This window comes from Budorcas taxicolor, chromosome 14 (assembly GCF_023091745.1).
Source record: "Budorcas taxicolor isolate Tak-1 chromosome 14, Takin1.1, whole genome shotgun sequence".
NCBI lineage: Eukaryota > Metazoa > Chordata > Mammalia > Artiodactyla > Bovidae > Budorcas > Budorcas taxicolor.
Window position 1 is genome coordinate 17,954,058 of NC_068923.1, and position 26,088 is coordinate 17,980,145.

The 26,088-nt window shown below is 44.6% G+C and overlaps 1 protein-coding gene across 1 annotated transcript in view; it reads left to right on the forward strand.

Annotated features, from left to right (window-relative positions):
• FAM135B (family with sequence similarity 135 member B) overlaps positions 1 to 26,088 on the forward strand; it is a 155,798-nt gene that overhangs the window by 14,609 nt on the left and 115,101 nt on the right. The window contains exon 2 of the mRNA XM_052651827.1: positions 23,461 to 23,540. Within this exon, the coding sequence (XP_052507787.1) occupies positions 23,461 to 23,540 (80 nt within the window). The remainder of the gene's footprint in view (positions 1 to 23,460; positions 23,541 to 26,088) is intronic.

The following is a 26,088-nucleotide window of genomic DNA, read 5'->3' on the forward strand; positions in this document are numbered from 1 at the left end:
CTGAAATAAGGCCGCTGTGACTGCTGGAAAGGTGAGCGAGGGCCAGAATCTCTTGCGTGTTACTGCTTGTGCTTGGACTTTCAGGCATGTGTGTGTGTGGTGTGTCTGCTCAGTCCTGTGTGACTCTTTGCAACCCCAGGGACTGTAGCCTGCCAGGCTTCTCTGTCCATGGGATTTCCCAGGCAAGAAGACTGGAGGAGGGTTGCCATTTCCTGCTCCAGAGGATCTTCCTGGCCCAAGGATTGAACCCGAGTCTTTTTCATCTCCTGCACTGGCAGACGGATTCTTTATCATTGTGCCTGGGAAGCCCTTCAAATGTGTGTGTGTGTGTGTGTGTGTGTGTAATAATCACCTCTGTTCTGGAAAAAGTCTTGAATGAATAGAGAATTTTTCCACTGCAATATTTGATTCTGTAGAGGTAACACTGTTTCATCAACAGAAGAAGCTACAGGGCTGTGTATACATTTTTGTTACTATCTACCATCTCTGTTGTTCTTCTGAAGCCAAGGATTCATGTACTTAAACCATGTCCTATTTGTGTTTGATTTTAAAATATCCATGTGAATTATATTTTTAAAAAGACTACCTGGTTCTGCATGGCCTCGGGGTGCCACTGAAGGTCTTCTGTTGTAACTTCTCAGGCATCTTGTCTTGGAGAATCACAGGCAGCCACACACAGAAGAACCTCAGAGTTATTCCTGGTGCTTCTAATGCCTCGGGCAGTGCCTTGGACTTACATTCACCAGGTACCCCAGACCCTCCACAAGGCTCTCTCCTTCCTCTCTGGATGCCTTCCGCTGCTCTCCCAAGCTCTGCTTCCTCCCTGTCCCCTCTTCCCTCTGTTGTCAGCACGGCAGCCAGAGGGTCCTTTTAGGACCTAAGTCAGGGAGTGTCACTTCTCTGCTCAAAACTTCCCAGTGACTCGACTCCCTGTTTCACTCAGGACGGCATCCTGAGTCCCTGTGATGGCCTCTAAGCCCCTTCCTGATGCTCCAGCCACTCTGGACACCTGCCTGTTCCTCCAGCACTGCCCTCCATCCCCTGCTCCCGCTCTGGCCACCAACCCGGGGCCTTTGGGGTATCTCCCTCTATCCGGAACATTCTTCCCTAGTATGTTTGCAGAGCAAAACTTCTCACCTCCATCAAGTCTATTCTTATCACCTTCTTTAATAACACTTTAACCCCACAACTTCTCTGCATTACCTTCCCACATACCATGGACATAACTCCTTTGTCCCTTCTTCCTTTATTTGATCCTCCTGCTAAAATGTAAGTTGCACAGATGCTGTGATTTTTATCGGTCCCTTTCACTGATGAATTTCAGTACTTAAGATCCTCCCTAACATTCGGTGCTCTCTGATGACCTAGAGGGGTAGGATGGGGGGGGTGGGTGCGTGGGAGGGAGACTCACGAGGGAGGGGATATATGTCTGCCTATGGCTGATTCACACTGTTGTACAGCAGAAACTAACACAACATTGTAAAGCAGTTATCCTCCAGTTAAAAAAAAGGATGCTCCCTACAAGTGAGTGCATTCTTCTACTATTCTTCGTGGTCCAAACTTGCAAAGAAAAAACATTGAAGGCATATCTGAAGAATCAGTGCAGGTCGTTGCAGCATGGAACTTAAAGAAGGACAGATTGCGAGTCTGTGGACATGAAACTTGAGTGCAGTTGGTTCTGAATCTCGTGCTTGCATGTTTGCAGTGCGTGGTGCGTGCACCCGTGTTTGTGGGCATGTATGGTTGTGGTCATGCTTGTTTCCATGTGCCCATGCCTGTGGTCCTGTGTGCTTACATTTGTGGGCATGCATGGGCACACACACATGTCTCTGACATGCATAGTTGTGGACATGCCTGGTTGTGTGCGCATGTTTGTGGGCACGCATGTATACTTGTTTAAATAATTGCACTAGGAGGTGTATCTGCTCTGTCATGCAGAACTGGGGGCTCTGGACTTCGAGGAGGGACCTTGGTTCTGTCGTTTCTTGTGTCCTTCCCTGGAGTCAGTCTTTAATTATCCACCTCATTGTGCTAAAAGTGGAGCCTCCGCCAGGTGTCACAGCCTCCTGCTCAGCCGCCCTCTCGGACGTCCTCTCCTCTCCCGGAGGTCTGCGTGGCCATGTTCTAAGAGCTGTGTGATTGGCACTGGCCCTGTAAAGTCACCTGGAGGACTCTGTCATGAGCACAGTTTCAAGGGCCTTCCCCTGCCTCAGATCTGGAAGGAGGCGGTGCCTTTTGTGACCTTGCAGCTGGCTGCATTCATTTAGAGGTCATTTTTCCTCTGGTGTATTCAGAGTCCAGTTAAATTAGTTTGGAGTTCAGTGGGCTCCTCCTGACTCCGGCATGGGTTGACTGTGCTCTGTGTTCACTCCCAGCCCCATAACAGACCACACACACCTTCACCAGGTCTTCACTTGTCAGGGTTAATGGCATCATAATGCACCCGTTGCCTGAACTCAGGCAGGGCAGAGTGGTACAGAGGATGAGTGTGCTCTTTCCAACCAGGCCCGGGTCCCAATCCCAGTTCTACCTCCTCAACAGATGGGCTGGTTTGACCATGACTTTCAGGTTCATCTCTTGTGCACTGGGATGTGGCACCTCAATAGCATGACTGCCAGGGTTGAATGCTGTCGTTTATGTGACAGTATCTATCCTGGTGCCCGGTGCCTAGTAGATGCTGTCTGACTCCTCTCCATCAACCCTGGATTCTGCCCCAACACACACGCTTGCCGCCCCTCCTGAAGCACATGTAACAGCAAAGTCTGACCTGGCCAGGCTCATCTACCTCCACACTTTCACCAATCTCTTCACCTGGGATGAGTGGCAGGTCACCTCCTTTTGTCATATACAGGTTTCTCTCTGAACTCCTGCTTCCCCTTAAAACTGACTTCAGGGCATCACTGAGAAGGCATGGGCTCAATCCCTGGGTTGGGAAGATCCCCTGGAGGAGGGCATGGCTGCCCACTCCAGTAAACTTCCCTGGAGAATCCTATGGGCAGAGGAGCCTGGCAGGCTGCAGTCCGTGGGGTCACACAGAGTTGGACACGACTGAGCATGCATGCATAGCAACAAAAACAATCCATCTCAGGGTTCTTGGGGGATCACCCGGATTCTGTTACATTTCTGTATCCCAGCTTCAACTCAACCTGCTATAAAAGAAGTAGAAACCAAACCAAACCAAACAAACAAAACCCAGTGCTTTGGGAACTCAGCAGGTCACTCAAATGTAAAGACATTTTGTTTTCCTTTCACGTTTTCACTCATTTGTCTTCAGTGTGAGGTTATTAAGGTTTGACTGTGTTATGCTCAGCTTCGGAAGATCTCTCTCTAGTGTGGGGTTATGCGGTTTAACGAGTCTGACAAACCTTGTTTTTAATCCCATCTCTGCTGCTTCTTGGCTGTGTGGCCTTGGGGAAGTCAGTCAAGCTGTCTGAACCTTTTCCTCACCTGTAATCTCAGATAATGATGACTATTAGCCCCGCTTTTAGAAAGAAGTGAAGCTGTTTTCTGTCATCCTGAAGATAGTAGGGCCATTTTATTTCTTGAGAACTAAGTCATAAAGTCAGCTACTTGGGGTCTGGCACATCATTGGTTAAAACCACCCAGAGACTCTCGATTAGTGCCTTGTATGCCTGGGTCAAGTGACAAAATGCATGCTGAAGGAAGCATGTAGTATTTACTGCATTTATAATCTGTGCCATTCGTTACTCAGTTCTTCATGTTTTGGGGACTCTGTGTTAAGTAACGTTCCCTAGCACCCACTATGTGTGACGTGCCAAGGACTTGAGGATAAGAATGACAGATTTATTGAGAAGGGCTGACAGCTCACTCTGGAGGTGATCGATCGCCTCCAGGATACACGTCTTACTACGAAAAAGTGGGGTGGGGAGAGGACACGGGCTTTGAGGCTGGATAGGGTCTCTCAGTTCCCACTCGGCTAATTATGAGCAGCAGAGCCTTGGGAAAGCCACTTAACCTCTGAGGACTTGTTCCCTTCATTGGTAAGATGAAGATGGCTGCACTTAGGTGGTTCACTGACCCCTGGACAGAGGGTGTCCTCCTGGACTGAGCTGCGCTCACTGCAGGGTCAGGGCTTGGTTGCCGGAAGTTGTGCTCATTTCACTGGACAGGGCAGCACCTTCCGGTCGGACAGTGTTGAGATTGCGACCGTGCAGGGAGCTCTGTCCAGTGTCCTCTGTGGATCCAGACTGCCTGGGGCTTCCCTGCGGGCCCCGCCCTTGCAGATGTTGGTTGGGTGTTTGTCTTGCCCAGTCCTCAAGGGCAGGGAGGACACTGAAGTGGTGGATTACTATCCATAAAGACGACTGGCATGGCCCTGAAGGGCCTATCCCAGCAGCCAGAGTTTTGAACTCAAGGCCCCTTGATTGTAGATTAAGGGAGAAATGTAAGAAAAGGCAACTGATAGTAAAATCAAGCAGCTGGTGCGTGGCTGCAGAAATAGAAGCAGATGCCTCAGCTTTATCGTCAGAGAAGAAGGTGTCGGTAATGGGGTGGGGGCTGGTGGATGGTGGGGCAGGAGAGGGAGAATGGTTGGGAAGTTTGCTTAGGGAGAGACTGAGCAAACCCAGCCCATCAAGGAGCAGTCTATTTGCCCACCGGGGTGAGAGGCATACCAGATTTGAGCTAGCATCCCTGGGTTCAGCTTCCTTAAGCTACCTCTGAATTCTGCTCTTAAACATTCGGGACTCTTTTCTCTTGTCCATCTGTTCAGTTCACTTAACGTTTAAATGGTGTCATCTGTCTCTTAACTTCCTGATCCAGGTCTCTCTTGCACTGAGCCCAGGGCTTGTCCACACGTGCTTATCACGCTTGTATTAGCATTCACAGTTGTGACCAGAGAGCGGAGGCTTGGCTGGGCATTGTGCTGCCTTCTAAACACCTCCAGCTTCCTCTGAGCCTCACAGCCAAACCCAGAGGCCTTCTCACCCCAAGACCTTGCTTTCTTCCCCACTCCTCAGCTGGCAGAGACAATTGGCCTCATAGAAGGGTATTTTGGTTTCAAAATGCCTCCCCCATGGTAATTATAGAGCACATGTCTTAGTCAAATGGAGCTCGGGGACTTCTTCATGGTGGTTCTGTCTGAACGGTTTTGCAGTAATAAAGATCTGATGGGTGAGGAAGTGGACGTTTTTATGCAGACAAGGAAATTCCTTGAAGTCTCCAGGATGCCTTCAAACTCCTGTTAGTTTTTATAGCAAAAGGCAATCAAGAGACATAGCAGCCAAGGGAAGAAAATTAAGCAGGGTAGTGACAGTGTTTTCTCAAAAGAGACACGTTCTCCTTGGAAAGGGCTGGAAACCGGTCAGGGGTTCCTCCGAGAGAACAGTTGGTGAGTGTGTTTATGCGTCTGTCTCTGTCTGTGCACTCATCATCTTTCAAGCTGTTTTTAACACAGGTTTAGTACCCACTTACTCGTCATCATAGCCCATGCATGATATATGACTCACACCAGATTCCTTGTGTTTTTTTTCAGGAAGAAAGCAGAGTAGAAGGTAATATCATCCAAAATGATGTCTGAAGAATTTTATATTTTCTGAGTAGATGTGGAGTGGAGGCACTTTTCATACATTATCACATTTGTTCTTCCAACAGACCTACCAAATGGGTGTTGCTACCCCTCTTTGACAAATGAAAAAACAGAGGCTCAGAGAGGTGCAGTGATTTTCCCAATGTCACACTCCTGGCAGGTGGCAGAGCCAGGATTCAAACCCAGGTTTAACTCCAGAGATTGGTCTTCCCCGGTGTTGCACAATGCCTTCCACAAAACTACCTTTATTAGAATAATCATGGTGATAATTAATTCAGCCAACGATTATTGAGGACTGACTCTGTGCTGTGCTAAACTATCATATGTCACCCTTAGGAAACACTAGCAGTTCGGTCTAATGGTTTATCTGCATGTTGGAAGGGAGGAAATGGTAGCTCAGAGACATTGAGTAACTTTCTTAAGGTCAAACAGCTGGGAGGTGATGAATGTGGGACCAAACTCTCTTTGATTTCACAGTTGGTATCTTTAGCCATGACACTTACATCCTCTGGTGGGGGAGGTTATCTTGGGCATCTTGATGTTTATAGTAGCAAATGGTAGTACTAGTAGTAAAGAAGCCTTCTGCCAATGAAGGAGACCTAACAGGCAAGAGTTAGACTCCTGATTCAGGAAGATCCCCTGGAGGAAGAAATGGCAACCCACTCCAGTATTCTTGCCTGGAGAATCTCATGGACAGCGGAACCTGGCAGGCTACAATCCAAGGTTTCACAAAGAGTTGGACATGACTGAGTGAGCACGCACATTTGAGTAAATATTTGGGAAATAAGTATTTATAGTTCCTCCTTCCCCATCCTGCAGTCCAGCCAAACTTAGCTCCCTACTGTTCTCGCTCACGCTCTCCAGAAACCACCCCTCTGCAAGGTCTCTAAGTTGCTTTTCCACTTTAAAATATCATTCCATCTTCCCAGCATGGCCAAGATCTACCCATTCTGCAAGGGTGAGCCAACATGGCACTAAGCTTCATCAACTCTAACCTACACCTGTGAGATGGGTCAAACCCTACAGAAGTCAGGTGAATCACACATAGCTGCATCAGCTACATGCAACAGGAACACAATTCTGTTCCAGAGCACCCCTGTCAGCTAAGATCTCAGTCACGGTCTGGGGCAAAGCCTGCACTCTAATACCTAAGAAGCACATTGTGGTTCTAATAGCCTTGTTTCCTGGAGACCAGCATTATAATGCAGGCATGCTGAAAATGGGTGACATTTGAGTTACCCCTTTCTGGTCCAGCTACTCTGATGTCTTCATTGGACTTGAACACCTGGCTTGCACTCCTGTCTCTTGACATATGAGGTCTCTCCAGTACCCTGTGCTATTTTTAAGGACGAGATTTAATTCACTTCCACCTTGGATGGACCCCTGCTTTGTACTGGAGCCAACATCTCCCACTCTGATCTAACCTTGCCCTTCATCTCATCTTCTTGAAAACTCTGAGAGCCTCCCTATGATTAGAATAATTTGTGAAATCAATTTTCATATCTGCTAGACTGTAAGCTCCTTAAGGGCAGGGACTGTTTTCTCGTTTGTCTCTGGGCCCTCAGTCCCTGTCTTGATGCTTTGTACTTGGCATAGGTTAATTTCCAGTTGACCATAACTGAGTAGCAAGCATGTGGATAAAGTGGACACACAGGTTGCACATTTTTTTCCCATTATTATCACTGGCATGACGGAATGTTTGGATTCTTCCTGTTATTATGAGCCATCACTGCACCCCACTTGCATTTGCAGGTGACCAGTATATATATGAAATGACGTTGATTTGTTTGAAGTTAGTTTTTATTGGAGTATAGCTGCTTTACAACATCGTGTTAATTTCTACTGTATGGCAAAGTGAATCAGCCGTGTGCATACATATTTGTCCTCGTTTTTGGATTTCCTTCCCATTCAGGTCCCCACAGAGCACTGAGTAGAGTTCCCTGTGCTGTGCAGTAGGTTCTCGTTAGTTAACTATTTCACACATAATATCAATGGTGTCAGTCAATACACATCAACAATACCAATATGCATCCTGGCCCTCATCTGTCATCCTGTGGCATCCATGTGTTTGTTCTCTACCTCTGTGTCTCTTTCTATTTTGAAAATAAGATAACCTATTTTTTCTAGATTCCATGTATATGTGGAGAAGGCAATGGCAACCTTCTCCAGTCCTCTTGCCGGGAAAATCCCATGGACAGAGGAGCCTGGTGGGCTGCAGTCCATGGGGTCGCTAAGAGTCGGACACGACTGAGCGACTTCACTTTCACTTTTCACTGTCATGCATTGGAGAAGGAAATGGCAACCCTCTCCCGTGTTCTTGCCTGGAGAATCCCAAGGACGGAGGAGCCTGGTGGGCTGCCGTCTATGGGGTCGCACAGAGTTGGACACGACTGAAGCGACTTGGCAGCAGTAGCAGCCACATGTATGTACTAGTTTGTGATATCTGTGTTCCTCTCTCTGGCTTATTTCGCTCTGTATGACGCCCTCTGGGTCCACCTGTCTCTGTAGATGATTCGGCTCCATCCCCTTTTATGGCTGTGTGGTACTCCTGTGATATCTGTATTCCCCTCTCTGACTTATTTCGCTCTGTGTGACGCCCTCTGGGTCCGCCTCTGTCTCTGCAGATGATTCGGCTCCATCCCCTTTTATGGCTGTGTGGTACTCCTTTGTGATATCTGTGTTCCTCTCTGACTTATTTCACTCTGTATGATGCCTGCTGGGTCCGCCTCTGTCTCTGCAGATGATTCGGCTCCATCCCCTTTCATGGCTGTGTGGTACTCCTTTGTATATACGTGTCACACCTTCTTTTCTTTATCTGTTGATAGACATTTTGCTGCTTCCGTGTCCGGGCTGCTGTAAATAGTGCTGCAGTGAGCTCTGGGGTACACATGCCATTTTATTTTGAGTTGGCCTTAATTTGAAATATATAAATATATTTTTATCTTTGGAGTTACATAGCCGTGAGTCTGTATTTCAGTTCTAGCTACAAGCTATAAGTCTATGAGTGTTTAGTTTCTTTTTTTTTTTTTATGAACTTCAGTTTCCTCAAAGGAATAGTAGAGAAGATAATGACCACCTTTTATGAGTATTATCCAGATAGAATGTGACACTGAATATAAAACCTCTGGTATGGTGCCTGACTCAGACTGGCTTGTAAGAAATATGCTTCCTTTATTCTTACTATGATATTGTGGTGGTTGTTAATATGTGTGGAGTATTCAGAGCAACAGTAAGATAATTTAGTCATCTCTGTGTAGAGGGCCTTATCAGTTCATATGAATATATATCCTAGAATTAAATTGTATGCAAATATGTTGGCAGGGTGGGTTGGACAGTGGGCCAGAAGGAGCAGTCTCTGGTTCTTTTGTGGTGTTGTCATGGTTTCTGCAAACCAGCTTGGTGGTCTTGGGGATCGTCTTCCCTTTTGATGCATCTGCTTCTCAATGGCAGCGTCTAGATAAGTCACGATTCTTTTAATAATTGCAATTATAATTTTAAAAGGAGTTGGTGCTTCCCATGCCTTATGCACTGTGCCATGCGCTCTCCCTATAGGGCCCCATGTGTTCTTCACAACCATTAATTTTTAAGATGAGGAAACCAGTGCTCAGAGAGGTCAGATGAATTGCTGAAGGTCACTCATAAGAGATGAGCCAATGTTTAACACCTGGCCCTGTGAGGTGCAAGCTCTGGAGTTCCATCCCTTGCCTCTGACCTCGCTACACAAAAGACCTGTGAGTTGTGTTTGCTTTCCAACCCTGCCCCTATCCTCAGACAGCTTGGAATTCATAGCTGGGTCAGGTCTCACCCATCAGAAAAATTCTCTCTGCAGAGACCCTCACCCCAGTGTGATACTGCACAGCAGATTTTCTGGTCTGAGGTTTTAAATTACCTCTGTCATTTCAAGCTGCAGGAGAAGCTTGCAAGCCTGCTTCCACCCGATGTCATTTAATCAAGCAACACAAATGTGAAGAAAATCAAACACAGCCTCCAGTCAAAAAGGAGGAGAACCCACTGCCCTAGGTGTCAGGCATCTTTGATGGCATCCCATCCTATACTGGCTCTTGAGAAGGAGCCTTCATTTTACCGGCAAAGGGTGCTTTTCTGGGTGACATAAAGACTGGCACCGACAACCCTGACACATGGCCACGCGTGCAAATTAGAAACCCCATCTGGGCTGACTCATCAGGTGGGAACAACAGGTCCAGCAGCCAGTGTGAACAGAAATGGTGGAGGGAGATGCCAGGGTGGGGAGGCGCATCTCAGTGCTCCAGCAGGCGCACAGCCTCATTTTTTACAGAAGCATTTCCAACGAGGCTACTGGTGTTGCAGCTTTGCTTTCCTTTAAGTGGGCTGCTTTTATGAACACAGGCATTTGTTTGTGAACCTGTTGAGGTTGATATGTAAAAGTAAAAAGAGCAAAAATAATGTCCATCATTTTTTGCAGCCCAGGGTTGCTCTTCGTTTTTGTTTTTATCAGTGTCAACTCCAGAAGGGAACTGATACATCCCTCGGTAAATGAGAAGACTGAAGTTCAGAGAGTTTAAATTGTCTTAAGTCACACAAAAGCATCATGGCTGTTGTTATTGCTATTGTAGTTTTGTTTTGTTTTGTTTTTTGGCCATGCTGTGAGACATGTGGGATCTTAGTTCCCCGACCGGGAATCGAACCCACACCCCCTTGCATTGGGATTATGGATTCTGAGACAGTTCACAGTGTGAGTACCACACACAGACCCTCTGGATCAATAAGGAGGATAGGGATAAAGGAATGAGGAGGGTCCTCAGTGTAAACACTAGTGGAATCTGACTGGATTGTTATAATCATTGTTTGACCATGTAGAAGTATCCAGATAAGTTTTGCTGAAATAGTAAAGTGAACTTTTCTTCAAGAAGTATCTTATCATTTGTTACTGGGGCCAAATGGCTTGTAGTTCTGTCATGGTGGGTGGATACTGTCAGAATAGATGAATCAGTCTATGAGTGTGTAGTGAAACTATATCGGTCATTCTCCTAGGTCTTTGTTGTTAATTTTTCAGAACACTGAGCCTCTATTTACTGGCAGGGCTTCACTGGTTTCCCTGCTAGGCCAGGGAGTTTCACCCTAAAGCTAGCAGGTCTTCCACTTTGCTTTTAATTTGCCATAAATGAAATTTTATTTTATTTATTTTATTTTTTGACTTACAAAGAAATTTTAATAGCTGCATATAAAAACATAAAAGTTGAAAAGACAGTCGAAAACAGTATGTTCTTCAGTTCAGTTCAGTCGCTCAGTCATGTCCGACTCTTCCCGGCCCCATGAACCGCAGCACACCAGGCCTCCCTATCCATCACCAACTCCTGGAGTCCACCCAAACCCATGTCCATAGAGTCGGTGATGCCATCCAACCATCTCATCCTCTGTCATCCCCTTCTCTTGCCTTCAATCTTTCCCAGCATCAGGGCCTTTGCCAATGAGCCAGCTACTCACATCAGGTGGCCAAATGATTTGAGCTTCAGCTTCAGCATCATTCCTTCCAGTGAATATTCAGGACTGATTTCCTTTAGGATGGACTGGTTGGATCTCCTCACAGTCCAAGGGACTCTCAAGAATCTTCTTCAACACCACAGTTCAAAAGCATCAGTTCTTCCGCACTCAGCTTTCTTTATAGTCCAACTCTCCCATCCATACATGACTATTGGAAAAACCATAGCTTTCACTAGATGGACCTTTGTCAGCAAAGTAATGTCTCTGCTTTTCAATATGCTGTCTAGGTTGGTCATAGCTTTTCTTCCAAAGAGTAGGCATCTTTTAATTTCATGGCTGCAGTCACCATCTGCAGTGATTTTGGAGCCCAAGAAAATAAAGTCTCTCACTTTTTCCATTGTTTTCCCATCTATTTCCCATGAAGTAATGGGACCAGATGCCATGATCCTCATTTTTTGAATGTTAAGTTTTAAGCCGTCTTTTTCACTCTCCTCTTTCACTTTCATCAAGAGGCTTTTTAGTTCTTCTTCACTTTCTGCCATAAGGGTGGTGTCATCTGCATATCTCAGGTTATTGATATTTCTCCAAGCAATCTTAATTCCAGCTTGTGCTTCATCCAGCCCAGCATTTCACATGATGTACTCTGCATGTAAGTTAAATAAGCAGAGTGACAATATACAGCCTTGACATACTCCTTTCCCAATTTGGAGCCAGTCTGTTTTCCTTCAATCTCACAACTTTTAATTATGTGTGATGTTCAGGCCCTCCACTATGGGGTTTTTACATGACCGGTAACAGGCAGAGTTTCAGAGTTCACGCTCTGAAACCACTGTGCTATATTGACTCTGAAGACTCAAAGAAAGATGCTTCTTTTTCCAGCCATATGAGCAAAGCTATGTTAGAATAGACAGTTCCATCTTGTGTCTCTCATTTGTATTATGAAGTGCTCTGTGCCACAGGCATCTTTGAACCTTGTCCCACCCAGACCCTCACCTTCCCCCAGCTTCACCCCAGCTATGAAGTTGGAGGATAGAGTGGGATCGTGTGTGGGGAGGATATGTGTTTCACACCCGTCTTAGGTAACAGTAACACCAGTATTCTGTCTTTAATGGAATATGGGGTTTAGAATCACCCTGGGCTTAACAGGCCCTGCCCTGTTCACATCTCATGACAGTTCTGTGTCATTAGTGGTGTCATTACCCACAAGGAAAGAAGCTCAGAAAAGGAAAGTTATTATCTCAAGTTCGCCTGCTTGGCTCTGGAACATTCTGGCTCCAGAGTCTTGGTTGTTGACCTTTCCACAAGCACAGTGGTTTGTATTTTAAGTCATGTCAGACGTCCCTGGGTCAGAAAGGTGGTTTCATAATACTTCTGGTATGAAAGTGCTTATGACAAAATGCCATAGACCTCTGTGTCCCATTATAGGATAGTATTTCTACTTTGTACTTATTTTTATGTGGCCCATTTTTAAAGCCTTTATTGGCTTTGGTTCAGTATTGCTTCAGTTTTATGCTTTGGTTTTTTGGCCATGAAATATTGGAGCTTAGCTCCCTGACCAGGGATTGAACCTGGACCTCCTGCATTGGAAAATGAAGTCTCGATCACTGGACTGCCAGGAAAGTCCCTGTTTCTAGTTCTGTTAATATTAGAAGAATCACACGTGGGTTCTGAGCCACTCACTCAGTTGTAGATGTTGGGACTGGATTGTATATCCTTGCGGTTTATTGCGGGAATCTTCATTCATTCATTCATCTGTGCATTCCTCTGGGACTGAATGAATGTCAGCTCTGTGTCAACACCATGTTAGTTGTTGGAAATAGAAGAATATGGCGTGGCTTGTCTCCCTCAGAAGCTGGATATTTCTAATCAACTGATAGCCGATGTTTATGAGATGTTTTTCTTCCCTTTGTACAATGCTCTTAGTAAGAGCTCTAAGAAACATAGAAGCAAAAAGCAGCATTCGTATTCTGACTGCATTTTTGAGAAAACAGACGAAAAATACATTAGTGATCAGAATAAGTGCGGTTAAGCTTCCGGGGGAAAATGAACAATGGGGAAATTTAAGTGAGCTTATGAACATTAAAGCACCAGGCTTTGCCTCCACCACATAAGAACTTAAATTTTAGTCAGATGGTCAAAGGTTCATATAGTGAAAGCTATGGTTTTTCCAGAAGTCATATATGAATGTGAGAGTTGGACCATAAAGAAGGCTGAGTGCTGAAGAAATGATGCTTTTGAACTGTGGTGCTAAAGAAGATTCTTGAGAGTCCCTTGGGCAGTAAGGAGATCAAACCAGTCAATCCTAAATGAAATCAACCCTGAGTATTCCTTGGAAGGAATGAGGCTGAAGCTCCAATACTTTGGCCACCTCATGGGAAGAGGCAACACATTGGAAAAGACCCTGATGCTGGGAAAGATTGAGGGCAGGAGGAGAGGGGGGTGATATGAAATTGTTGGATGGCATCATGGACTCAATGGACATGAATTTGAGCAAACTCCGAGAGACAGTGAAGGACAGAGAAGCCTGGTGTGCTGCAGTCCATGGGGTTGTAAAGAGTAGGACACAGCTGAGCAACTGAACACCGACCACCTGCATTTTCAGTTCAGTTCAGTTCAGTTGCTCTGTCGTGTCCAACTCTTTGCGACCCCATGAATCGCAGCACGCCATGCCTCCCTGTCCATCACCAACTCCCAGAGATCACTCAAACTCATGACCATTGAGTCGGTGATGCCATCCAGCCATCTCATCCTCTGTCATCCCCTTTTCCTCCTGTCCCCAGTCCCTCCCAGCATCAGAGTCTTTTCCGATGAGTCAACTCTTTGCATGAGGTGGCCAAAGTACCAGAGATTCAGCTTTAGCATCATTCCTTCCAAAGAACACTCAGGGCTAATCTCCTGTAGAATGGACTGGTTGGATTTCCTTGCAGTCCAAGAGACTCTCAAGAGTCTTTTCCAACACCACAGTTCAAAAGCATCAGTTCTTCAGCACTCAGCTCTCTGCACAGTCCAACTCTCACATCCATACATGACCACAGGAAAAACCATAGCCTTGACTAGACGGACCTTTGTTGGCAAAGTAATGTCTCTGCTTTTCAATATGCTGTCTAGGTTGGTCATAACTTTTCTTCCAAGGAGTAAGTGTCTTTTAATTTCACGGCTGCAATCACCATCTGCAGTGATTTTGGTGCCCAAGAAAATAAAGTCTGACACTGTTTCCACTGTTTCCCCATCTATTTCCCATGAAGTGATGGGACCAGATGCCATGATCATAGTTTTCTGAATGTTGAGCTGTAAGCCAACTTTTTCACTCTCTTCTTTCACTCTCATCAAGAGGCTTTTTAGTTCCTCTTCACTTTCTGCCATAAGGGTGGTGTCATCTGCATATCTAAGGTTATTGATTTTTCTCCTGGCAATCTTGATTCCAGCTTGTGCTTCTTCCAGCTCAGCGTTTCTCATGATGTACTCTGCATATAAGTTAAATAAGCAGGGTGACAATATACAGCCTTGATATACCCCTTTTCCTATTTGGAACCAGTCTGTTGTTCCATGTCTAGTTCTAACTGTTGCTTCCCTACCTGCATACAGGTTTCTCAAGAGGCAGGCCAAGTGGTCTGGTATTTCCATCTCTTTCAGAATTTTCCACAGTTTATTGTGATCCACACAGTCAAAGACTTTGGCATAGTCAATAAAGCAGAAATCGATGTTTTTCTGGAACTCTCTTGCTTTTTCGATGATCCAGCAGATGTTGGCAATTTGATCTCTGGTTCCTCTGCCTTTTCTAAAACCAGCTTGAAGATCTGGACGTTCATAGTTCACGTATTGCTGAAGCCTGGCTTGGAGAATTTTGAGCATTACTTTCCTAGCATGTGAGGTGAGTGCAATTGTGTGGTAGTTTGAGCATTATTTGGCATTGCCTTTTTTTGGGATTGGAATGATAACTGACGTTTTCCAGTCCTGTGGCCACTGCTGAGTTTCCCAAATTTGCTGGCATATTAAGTGCAGCACTTTCACAGCATCATCTTTCAGGATTTGAAAGAGCTCAACTGGAATTCCATCACCTGCACTAGCTTTCTTCATAGTGATGCTTTCTAAGGCCTACTTGACTTCACATTCCAGGATGTCTGGCTCTAGGTGAGTGATCACACTATCATGGTTATTTTGGTCGTGAAGATCTTTTTTGTACAGTTCTTCTGTGTATTCTTGCCACCTCTGCTTAATATCTTCTGCTTCTGTGAGGTCCATACCATTTCTGTCCTTTATCAAGCCCATCTTTGCATGAAATGTTTCCTTGGTGTCTCTAATTTTCTTGAAGAGATCTCTAGTCTTTCCCATTCTGTTGTTTTCCTCTATTTCTTTGCATTGATCACTGAGGAAGGCTTTCTTATCTCTTCTTGCTGTTCTTTGGAACTCTGCATTCAGATGCTTGTATCTTTCTTTTTCTCCTTTGCTTTTTACTTCTTTTCTTTTCACAGCTATTTGTAAGGCCTCCCCAGACAGCCATTTTGCTTTTTTGCATTTCTTTTCCATGGGGATGGTCTTGATCCTTGCCTCCTGTACAGTGTCACGAACCTCCGTCCACAGTTCATCAGGCACTCTATCTATCAGATCTAGTCCCTTAAATCTATTTCTCACTTCCACTGTATAATCATAAGGGATTTGATTTAGGTCATACCTGAATGGTCTAGTGGTTTTCTCTACTTTCTTTGATTTAAGTCTGAATTTGGCAATAAGGAGTTCATGATCTGAGCCACAGTCAGCTCCTGGTCTTGTTTTTGTTGACTGTATAGAGCTTCTCCTTCTTTGCCTGCAAAGAATATAATCAATCTGATTTTGGTGTTGCCCGTCTGATGATGCCCATGTGTAGAGTCTTCTCTTGTGTTGTTGGAAGAGGGTGTTTGCTATGACTGGTGCATTCTCTTGGCAAAACTCTATTAGTCTTTGCCCTGCTTCATTCCATATTCCACGGCCAAATTTGCCTGTGACTCCAGGTGTTTCTTGACTTCCTACTTTTGCATTCCAGTCCCCTATAATGAAAAGGACATCTTTTTTGGGTGTTAGTTCTAAAAGGTCTTGTAGGTCTTCATAGAACCGTTCAGCTTCAGCTTCTTCAGTGTTACTGGTTGTGTCATAGACTTGGATTACTGTGATATTGAATGGTTTGCTTTGGAAATGAACAAAGATCATTCAGTCATTTTTGAGACTGCATCCAAGTACTGCATTTCAGACTCTTGTTGCCCATGATGGCTACTCCATTTCTTCTAAGGGATTCCTGCCCACAGTAGTAGATATAATGGTCATCTGAGTTAAATTCACCCATTCCAGTCCATTTTAGTTCGCTGATTCCTAGAATGTCGACGTTCACCCTTGCCATCTCTTGTTTGACCACTTCCAATTTGCCTTGATTCATGGACCTGACATTCCAGGTTCCTATGCAATATTGCTCTTTACAGCATCAGACCTTGCTTCTATCACCAGTCACATCCACAGCTGGGTATTGTTTTTGCTTTGGCTCCATTCCTTCATTCTTTCTGGAGTTATTTCTCCACTGATCTCCAGTAACATATTGGGCACCTACTGACCTGGGGAGTTCCTCTTTCAGTATCTTATCATTTTGCCTTTTCATACTGTTCATGGGGTTCTCAAGGCAAGAATACTGAAGTGGTTTGCCATTCCCTTCTCCAGTGGACCACATTCTGTCAGACCTCTTCACAATGACCCGCCCTTCTTGGGTGACCCCACACGGCGTGGCTTAGTTTCATTGAGTTAGACAAGGCTGTGGTCCTAGTGTGATTAGATTGACTAGTTTTCTGTGATTATGGTTTCAGTGTGTCTGCCCTCTGATGCCCTCTGGCAACACCTACCGTCTTACTTGGGTTTCTCTTACCTTTGCTGCTCCAGCAAAGTGCAGCCGCTGCTCCTTACCTTGGACGAGGGGTATCTCCTCACTGCTGCCCCTCCTGACCTTGAACGTGGAGTAGCTCCTCTAGGCCCTCCTGCATTTTGCTGGTACTGCTACTAAGTCACTTCAGACGTGTCTGACTCTGTGCGACCCCAGAGACGGCAGCCCACCAGGCTCCCACGTCCCTGGGATTCTCCAGGCAAGAACACTGGAGTGGGCTGCTATTTCCTTCTCCAATGCATGAAAGTGAAAAGTGAAAGTGAAGTCGCTCAGTCATGTCCAACTCTTAGCGACCCCATGGACTGCAGCCCACCAGGCTCCTCCGTCCATGGGATTTTCCAGGCAAGAGTACTGGAGTGGGGTGCCATTGCCTTCTCCTGCATTTTACTCCCCACTAAATCTTGCCATTAACTAGCTGTGTGCCTGTAGGAGAATTATGTAATCTCTCCGAGTTACAGTTTGTATATTGTTAACATAGAGGTAACCTTTCCTGTCTATTAGTTTTGTCATGAGGAGGGGATTTGAAAGCCTGTACACATTAATTTATTATTGCTGTAATACATCACCACAAACTTGGTGACTTAACACAATGTAAACTTATCTAACAATTCTGGAGGACAGAAGTCTGAAATGAGTCCTTCTGGGCTAAAATAAGAATGTTGGCAGGACTGTGATCCTTTGTGGAGTCTCTAGGGGAGGTTCTATGAACCTCTCTTTTCCAGCTCTTATAGCCTGTCCACATTCCTTGGCTGGTGGCCTCTCACTCTTCGTAGCCAGCATGGATGATAACCTTTCTCACATTGCATTCTTCTGTCACTCGCTTCTTTTTCACTAAGAAGAAGCTTGATGAATGCTTTGGACACACCCAGGGAATCCAGAATAATCTCCTGATTTTTAAAAAACTTATTAAAACTTTATTGATTCACTTATTGGCATTATTTTAACTTTTAAACACTATATTAGAAAAAATTAATGAGGATACTCCCATTAAAAATGTTGTGTTGTACACTTTTCCTTTGTTAAGTAGTTCTCAAAATCATAGTTTTTATAGGTTATATAATGTGTCATCATAGGATTTTATTTTACCATCTTTGTTGTTCTGATTTTTCACTATTATAAAAATCACACACACACGTTTACAGTTAGATTCCTAGGGACTTCCCTGGTGGTCTAGTGGTTAGGACTCCATGCTTCCACTGCAGGAGGTACAGGTTTGATCTCTGGTAGGGAGCTAAGATCCTGCATGCTGTGCAGTGGAGCCAAAAAATAAAAATAAAGTTAGATTCCTATTGAACTATTGCATCAAGGAAAATAAAAATGTTTGATATTCTTGCCAAATTGCTTTCCAGAAAGGCTATCATGATTTTTCCATTCTATCAACAGTGTGCAAATGTACAGCTCTCATTATACTTAAAATACTTTTTTTTCTTTGATTAGCAACTGTAATTCCACCTGCAACCTTAATTCTTTTTCAAAGTTCTAAAGATCAGGATGTAGCTATCTTTGGAAGGGACATTATTCTACCTGCCACATTATGTAAGGGGCATCGTTCAGTGTCACTTTTACAGGCGGAAGCCAATAAAGGATGCCTGTTTTCCTCTCACTTCCCAAAAGGGCCCTTTGCAAATCTAGACTATTCAAATACAACCAGCACGTAGTCTGAAGGTTTTCGCTTCCTAGTCTTAGCTTCTCCATTCCTTCTGACTGGTACTTACCCCATCTTTTCCTACTGCTTGTTCATCCCTAGGGATTGGTGCTAACTACTCCCTTCTTCATGCGGTCTTCCTTGAGTCAAAACAACTGGAAGAAGGTGACTTTAAAATGGTTAAAGTTTATCTATTTGAAGCAATAAGGTCATTCTAGGAGATGCACTAACATTATTTACTGACTATGTGAACTTGGACAGATTCCTTCATCTCTAGCTTTAGTTTTCTAATCTTTAAGATGGAAGTCACAGTAAGTGCACCAGAGATTTCCTGAAAGAATCGAACAAAATCATCTGTGTCACAGATGTCATGGTTTATGAGTTTATGGCCTGACAGAAACTTGTTTTCAGACAAAAGATAATTGCTAAAGGGATTGAAACATTCTGTGTAATCAAGACAAGAAGCCAAATGGGCCAACTTAATTGAAACCTGTTTCTTTCAGCATATGCCTATAAAGCATCTGAAGCTCAAGATGATGAGTTCCTTGAAATAAGGTTCAGTACCATTAGTGCTTTTAAGGAGCAACAATTCAGATAATGCTCCGGAGTTGATAACAAAAGAATTATTATCTGTGCAACAAAATATGACTCCTATCAGATATAATAGGCAAAAACAAATTACTGTTGTTTCTCAAGTTAGAACCTCATTGCTTTTTGCTAACTTAACTACTTTAGCTAAGCAGTTTGAGTCCTCCAATGACTCAGTGTCTTCTTTGGTTGACACTTGAGATAATGCTTTCTTTTACAAGGACTTTATTGCTTAGTCGCTAAGACCTGTGTGACTTTTTTGCAATCCTATGGGCTGTAGCCCACCAGGCTTCTCTGTTCATGGGATTTCCCAGACAAGGATACTGGAGTGGGTTGCCATTTCCTCCTCCAGGGGATCTTCCCAACCCAGGAATCAAACCCACATCTCCTGCACTGGCAGGCGGATTCTTTACCACTGAGCCAGCAGGGAAGCCCTTTATGAAGCCTTTGTGGAGACCAAACAAGAATGCATACATGAGATTTCCTAGGACAAGTCCTAGCACAGAGATGCTTAATAAAGCTTGAGCATTATTGTAACTGCTCTGAGCATAATCCAACAGAAAAGCAATGCATAGCCTCTGGCAGTAATTGACCTATTTTATGTTTGGAGAGGAAACCATTTGAATATTACAACTGCTGGTGGTGGTGGTGGTAGGATTTGTGCCTTTTCCTTTGATGATGAAATTATTAAAATGCATTGGTCTTTTATTATAGAGACACTAAAAGTGACATCTTATATTTGTACAAATCAGAGTTTGCCAATTGCTGGCCCATGGAGATTCAGCCTGCAAGTGTATTTTATCTTGTCAGCACAGGGCTTTATTGTTAACACTGTGGCCGCGGTTGCTGCTGCTAATTGTTTTTGCTGTTGCTCTTGGCGTTGTCATTGATTTATGAACCAACATTCAAAAATTTTAAAATGGTTTAATAAAAATCTGAATTACTGTCTTCCCTGGAAAAATAAAATGGTCTAGCATTCCACAGCCAGCATTTCTGCACAGTGGTCATTAACTACTGCTAAGTAGCAACTGTCTGCTGTAGACAGTGCAAGAACCTTCCACTCTGCCTCTGTCTCCCTGACTCAGATGCTTCCTCTCTGGATTTCATGATGGAGGTAAAAGATCCCAGCAGAAACACAGGGTTATGTTCCTGACAGCCTCTGGTCATGTTCTCATCACCTGATCAATATATAGCTTGTTTAGGTGGGTTTCTGTTTAAAGGTATATGTGGAAACACCTAAAATAAGCGTGTGTATATATGTGCCTTTACATGGGCTTCCCTGGGAGCTCAGCTGTTAAAGAATCCACCGGAAATGCAGGAGAGCCCAGTTCAATCCCTGGGTCAGGAAGTTCCCCTGGAGAAGGGATAGGCTACCTACCTACTCCAGTATTCTTGTGCTTCCCTGGTGGCTCAGAAGGTAAAGAATTCACTTGCAATGCAGGAGACCTGAGTTCGATCTGCAGGAAGATTGCCTGGAGGAGGGTATGACAACCCACTTCAATATTATTGCCTGGAGAATCCCTATGGACAGAGGAGCCTGGTAGGCTACAGTCCATGGGTTGGCAAAGAGTCGGACATGACCGAACGACTAACCGCAGTGTAGCATATATACATATATTCATATATATGTATCTGTCTATACAAATATATTCATCTGATTCATTAACATTGAACTCATGGCTGACAGCAGTGTAGCTCATTCCTGAATGAAGCCTACCTCTGTGTAAGGCACATCACAGGCTTCTTGCTTTTAGGGACACTAGACAGCACTTTAGCTCTACACTCAGAGGCCATTTTAAATATCAAAATAAAAGCTCCAACCGAAAATGTCTGCTTTCTTGAGACACAGGACCAGGAAGGAAGCAGCTGCAGCTGCAGTTCATTCAGTCGCTCAGTCATGTCTAACTCCTTGCGACCCCATGGACTGCAGCACACCAGGCCTCCCTGTCCATCACCAACTCCCGGAGTTTACTCAAACTCATGTCCATTGAGTCGGTGATGCCATCCAACCATCTCATCCTCTGTTGTCCCCTTCCCTTCCTGCCTTTAATCTTTCCCAGCAGCAGGGTCTTTTCCAATGAGTTGGTTCTTCACCATCAGGTGGCCAAAATATTGGAGTTTCGGCTTCAGCCTCAGTCCTTCCAATGGATATTCAGAACTGATTTCCTTTAGGATGGACTGGTTGGATCTCCTTGCTGTCCAAGGGACTCTCAAGAGTCTTCTCCAACACCACAGTTCAAAAGCATCAATTCTTCGGCGCTCAGCTTTCTTTATAGTTGAGCTCTCACATCCATACATGACTACCGGAAGAACCATAGCCTTGACTAGACAGACCTTTGTTGACAAAGTAATATCTCTGTTTTTTAATAGGAAGCAGCCTAGCAAAACAGAAAAGTTTTGACAATAGTAGTTCTGTACTAGCCAAGAAGCACAGGAAAAACTGTGGCTTGACCTCCACCCACACCAGCAAAGCCCAAGTGGGATCCTAGATGTCCACCATTGCCAGGCTGTAACAAGCACCTTCCCCCCTCTCCCCCAGCAAGAGAAGGTCTCAAGTAGGGAGCTAGGTTTTCACTACCAGCAGGCAGTGATAAGAACTAGAACTCCACCTGGCCTGGTTTAAACAGAGACCATATGGGGAGCCTGGACCTGTAGCCCCACACAGCAGTCAGAGGTCACCCAGGAGATCCTTGACAAAGCTTCAAAAGTAATTCTATAAAGCCTTTCCAATAAATGGTCCTGTGGCAACCGGACACCCATAGGCCCCAATAAGACAAAACAGAAACTTAGCTTATCTCACTCCTCACGTAAAAATGACCTCAAAGTGGATCATAGACCTCTTTGAAAAATAGAAAGCTTTTAGGAAAACAAAATAGAGGAACGTTTTGGGGTCTAGAACTAAGCAGAGTTTTTAAACTTGACACGAAACATATTACTCATAAAAAATGGTGAATTCAGCTTCCTCGAGATTAAAAACCTTTGTTCTTTAAATGTGCTATAGAGAGAAATAACAGATGAACTACAGTGAGAAGTTTGTGAGGCAAAAGAATATACAGAAAACCCACCACCATGTCTTTCTTGGACCTTGAGGTCCCTGGACTGTTTACTTTCTTCTTCACCTTTGAGAATCTCTGTTTGTTTCTTTTTTTGTACACTGTCTAGAACTTCTGGCTATGGTGAGTGAGAACAGGGAAAAATATGTCTACTCCATATTTCTTGGAAGCAGAAGGTATGACAGATCTTTTTCTTTCTTTCTTTTGGGGCTACCCTGGTGGCTCAGAGGGTAAACAATCTGCCTGCAATGCAGGAGACCTCATTTAACAAATACAAAACAGCTCAGAGAAGGTGTGTGATGTCCTCAGAGTCACACAGCTCTCGCGTGATGTCACCCAGGCTACATGAGTGCAGTGCCTGCGTCCTCTGCGCTCAGTCTCCTTGGATAACCGTATACACAAGAACGCGTCAACAGGGACCTTCTCTGACTGTATTCACGGACTCAGTAGCAGAGAAGCTCCCAGCTGTGAGTTCAGTGAGCCATGAGAAACTGATGTGTTTTCATGGTCTATTTTACTTCTCTTTCAGTTTGTTTTATTCAAAGTCTTTTGCCCAGTGGGTTTGAAAACAGTGGAAGGGGAGGACAATGATGAGGCCACACATGTTCTTGCAAATGAAAGGATTGTTAATTGCAAGGCGCAGAACTTCAAAACGTGCTTCTGCACATGTGGCAGAAGAGGACAAACGAGAGTCCCCTGACAGCATGGGAACCTGCTCGACATTCTGCAACCAGAATCTGAATCTAGAAATGGGGGTGCTGTGATAAAACCCAGAGCGTAGATATACACTGGTGACATTGTTTCCTGATACCCCCAGGATTAGCAGCTCAGCTGCTGTGTTTCTAAAGGAAGTACTTGTGTTGCAATGTGATATCAGTTCAGTTCATGTGTGGATTGTCCATCATGCACTCAAATCCTATTTTCTGTAGAATGGACTTTTTCACCTAAAGAAAAGCCATCTCTCATAACGTGCCTGTGGCATATGACTTATCGCTCCCTTGTTCCTATGTCTATTACCACCAACCTTTTCTGTGTCTCATAGGATCCTCGGATGTACCCAACTTCCTGTCTCCATCTTGGCCCATCTCATCCCTCCCTGACAGTGCTGGCAAAATAAATCTCTCTCTGATGCTAGATGATCATGCATGCCATCCAGAAACTAGCCTGTTGCCTACAGTCTTTAGGATTAAGTCTAGGTGTTTTTAGAAGCAGGCAATAATAAGAAGTCCGATATTCAGCAGCCTGTCCTCTGTTCTTTTCTTAGGTATTATCAGATCCGATTGACCTTGAAGGTGTCCTCAAGGATCCCCCACAGACTGAGCGCTTCCATCGTTGGGCAGACAGGTGAGCAGGAGGATAACAGTGGGGCACTTGCTGCCCACTGGTAAGCCTTCATTTATCACTGTAAACCAGGGCTTAGCAGGGTACATAGAGGCACTCAGCGAACCATTATTGATTGTTGAATAAGTGGATTTTGGAAACGTAGACCCACTGTTGCTTTGGCCCTGTGTTATTGCAAAGGGGACCTGGCTAAAAGAAAAAAAAAAAAAAAACAACAACTCCTAGGAGCAGCTGGTGTCTGAGGATAATCCTGGCTGTGAGTGCATGCTCAGTTGCTCAGGTGTGTCTGACTCTTTGTGACTCCATGGACCACAGCCCGCCAGGCTCCTCTGTCCATGGAATGTTCTGAGCAAGAATACTGGAGTGGGTTGCCATGCCCTCCTCCAGGGGATCTTCCTCACTCAGGGATCGAACCCCAAGTCTCTTAGGTCTCCTGCATTGGCAGGTCGATTCTACCACTGAGACACCTGGGAAGCCCCAAACCTGGCTGTAGAGGTTGGCTAAAATCAAATCAGGGAGGAAGAGGATGGGAAATGGCATCTAGCTGGTAGGTAAGAAGCCTGTTGTCAAAGAGGAGTTAATAATCAGAGTTAATAATCAGTTAATAATAATTTGGTGTGTGGGACTGAGTCAGTAGCCAGGTGTGGTAGCACTTTCTGTGCACAATAAGGAGTCAAAGGCAATCCTCCTTGGGAAGAAGGATTGCCAAGGACAATCCAGGTTCTAACCTTGGAGTGTTAGTAAGGTATCCCAGGCTATCAGCAGGTTCAATGTGATAGCACTGAGTCAGAAATACAGAACTTATTACATAAAAAGTAATGCTAGACATCAAGATTATATTCTGGCAGAAGTATTTGCATTAGTAAGTTTGGGAGACTGTATGGATCAACCAGACTTTAAGAAGAAGGAGACATACTTTGGAATGGAAGAGAGAGACGGTAAGGAGACAAAAAGAACCGTGTAAAAGCTGCTTAACCTTCACCCTACAAGGTAGCCAGGAATACTGCAGAAATAGGAAATGGCAATCCACTCCAGTACTGTTGCCTGGAAAATCCCATGGACAGAGGAGCCTGGTAGGTTACAGTCCGTGGGGTCGCAAAGGGTCGGACGCGACTTCACTTTCATTTTCACTTTCAAATTCAGTAAGGTCAAGAGTTCTGGTCATTCATAGCTACATATCCAAAAATTCGTTTTGGGTTGCCTTGGCAACTATATTACCCCGTTGTTGACAGTGATATTATGGCGAGTAGAATTGTTTGCAGTTGAATGACTGCAAAGTTAGTGCACATGTGGTGGTCTGTTTAGCTCCTCCTTGGGGGAGGTGTGGGAGATGCAGGGGAGAGGGAGCTTACATGGCCCATGCAAGGGACAAGCCAGGGAGGCTGATGGTTTATGGGCAACAGGCTACAGGCTGGCTGGGGCCTGTGATCCAGAAAGAGAAAGACCCTGGAGACCACTGGCTTCTCCCCCACCTCTGCATAGAGTTAAGCAGTACGCAGTAGTCAAGGCCCCACATTTCCAAGCAGGTCCTTCTCCTCCACTCTTCACTCCTCCTTTCTCCAGGGAGTGTCAGGCCCCTGAGACTGGAGGCCACCCCCTCTCCTATGTCCTGTGCTCATTCCGGTGCCTGCAGGCTCCCACTGTGCCACCATCTGCATCGTGCCTCCTCCCACCCCAGCTTCTGCCAGAAGAAGGTTCGTGGAGTTGACTGAGGAAGTAGGCCGTTTGAACCCTGATGTTGCATGAACTAGTCATGTGATCCCAGGCCTTGACAATTTGAGCTTCATTTCCTCACCTGAAACATGAGGATAAATATCCGTCCTCTGTAGGGCTTTGTCTTACACATTACATGTCTTTTTTTTGTTTGTTTGAGCCCTGTCTTTTCTTCTTGGTGAGCTTGGCCAGAGGTTGTGCATTTTGTTTACCCTTTCAAAGAACCAGATCTTGGTCTTACTGATTTTTTAAAAATCTCTATTTTATTTATTTCCTCTCTGATCTTTATTATCTGCTTTTTTCTGCTAGCTTTTGGTTTTCTTTGTTCTTCTTTTTCTAATTCTTTTAGGTGGTGGGTTAGGTTGTTTGAGATCTTTCTTCTTTCTTAAGTAAGGCCTATATTGGTATGAATGTCCCTCTAAGAACGGCTTTTGCTGCATCCCATCAATTTTGTGTGGTTGTATCTTAGCGATTATAAATGTAAAGGGCACTTTACATGTTATAGAGGTTATTAAAGGAAATGTCCCAGGTCAGAAACAGAACCTTCTTCAAAATTTTTTAAATTATTTTTTACTTTTTTTGGAAAATTATTATAAATTGCAAGATAATTGCTTTAAAATAGAAACAGGAAAAACTCATTGTGTCTAGTGAGGCAGAATTCGGGAGTGGTACAGGCTGCACATTCCAAAATTTCCAGGTTCAATTCCTGCTTCTGACACTTCTCAGCCTTCTGGATTTAGAAAAGTTATTTCACCTATTTGGTTTCTTGGATTCTTCACCTATAAAGTTGAGCTGGTAGGAGGTCCCTACCTCAAAGGTTTGTATTAAGGTTTGAATG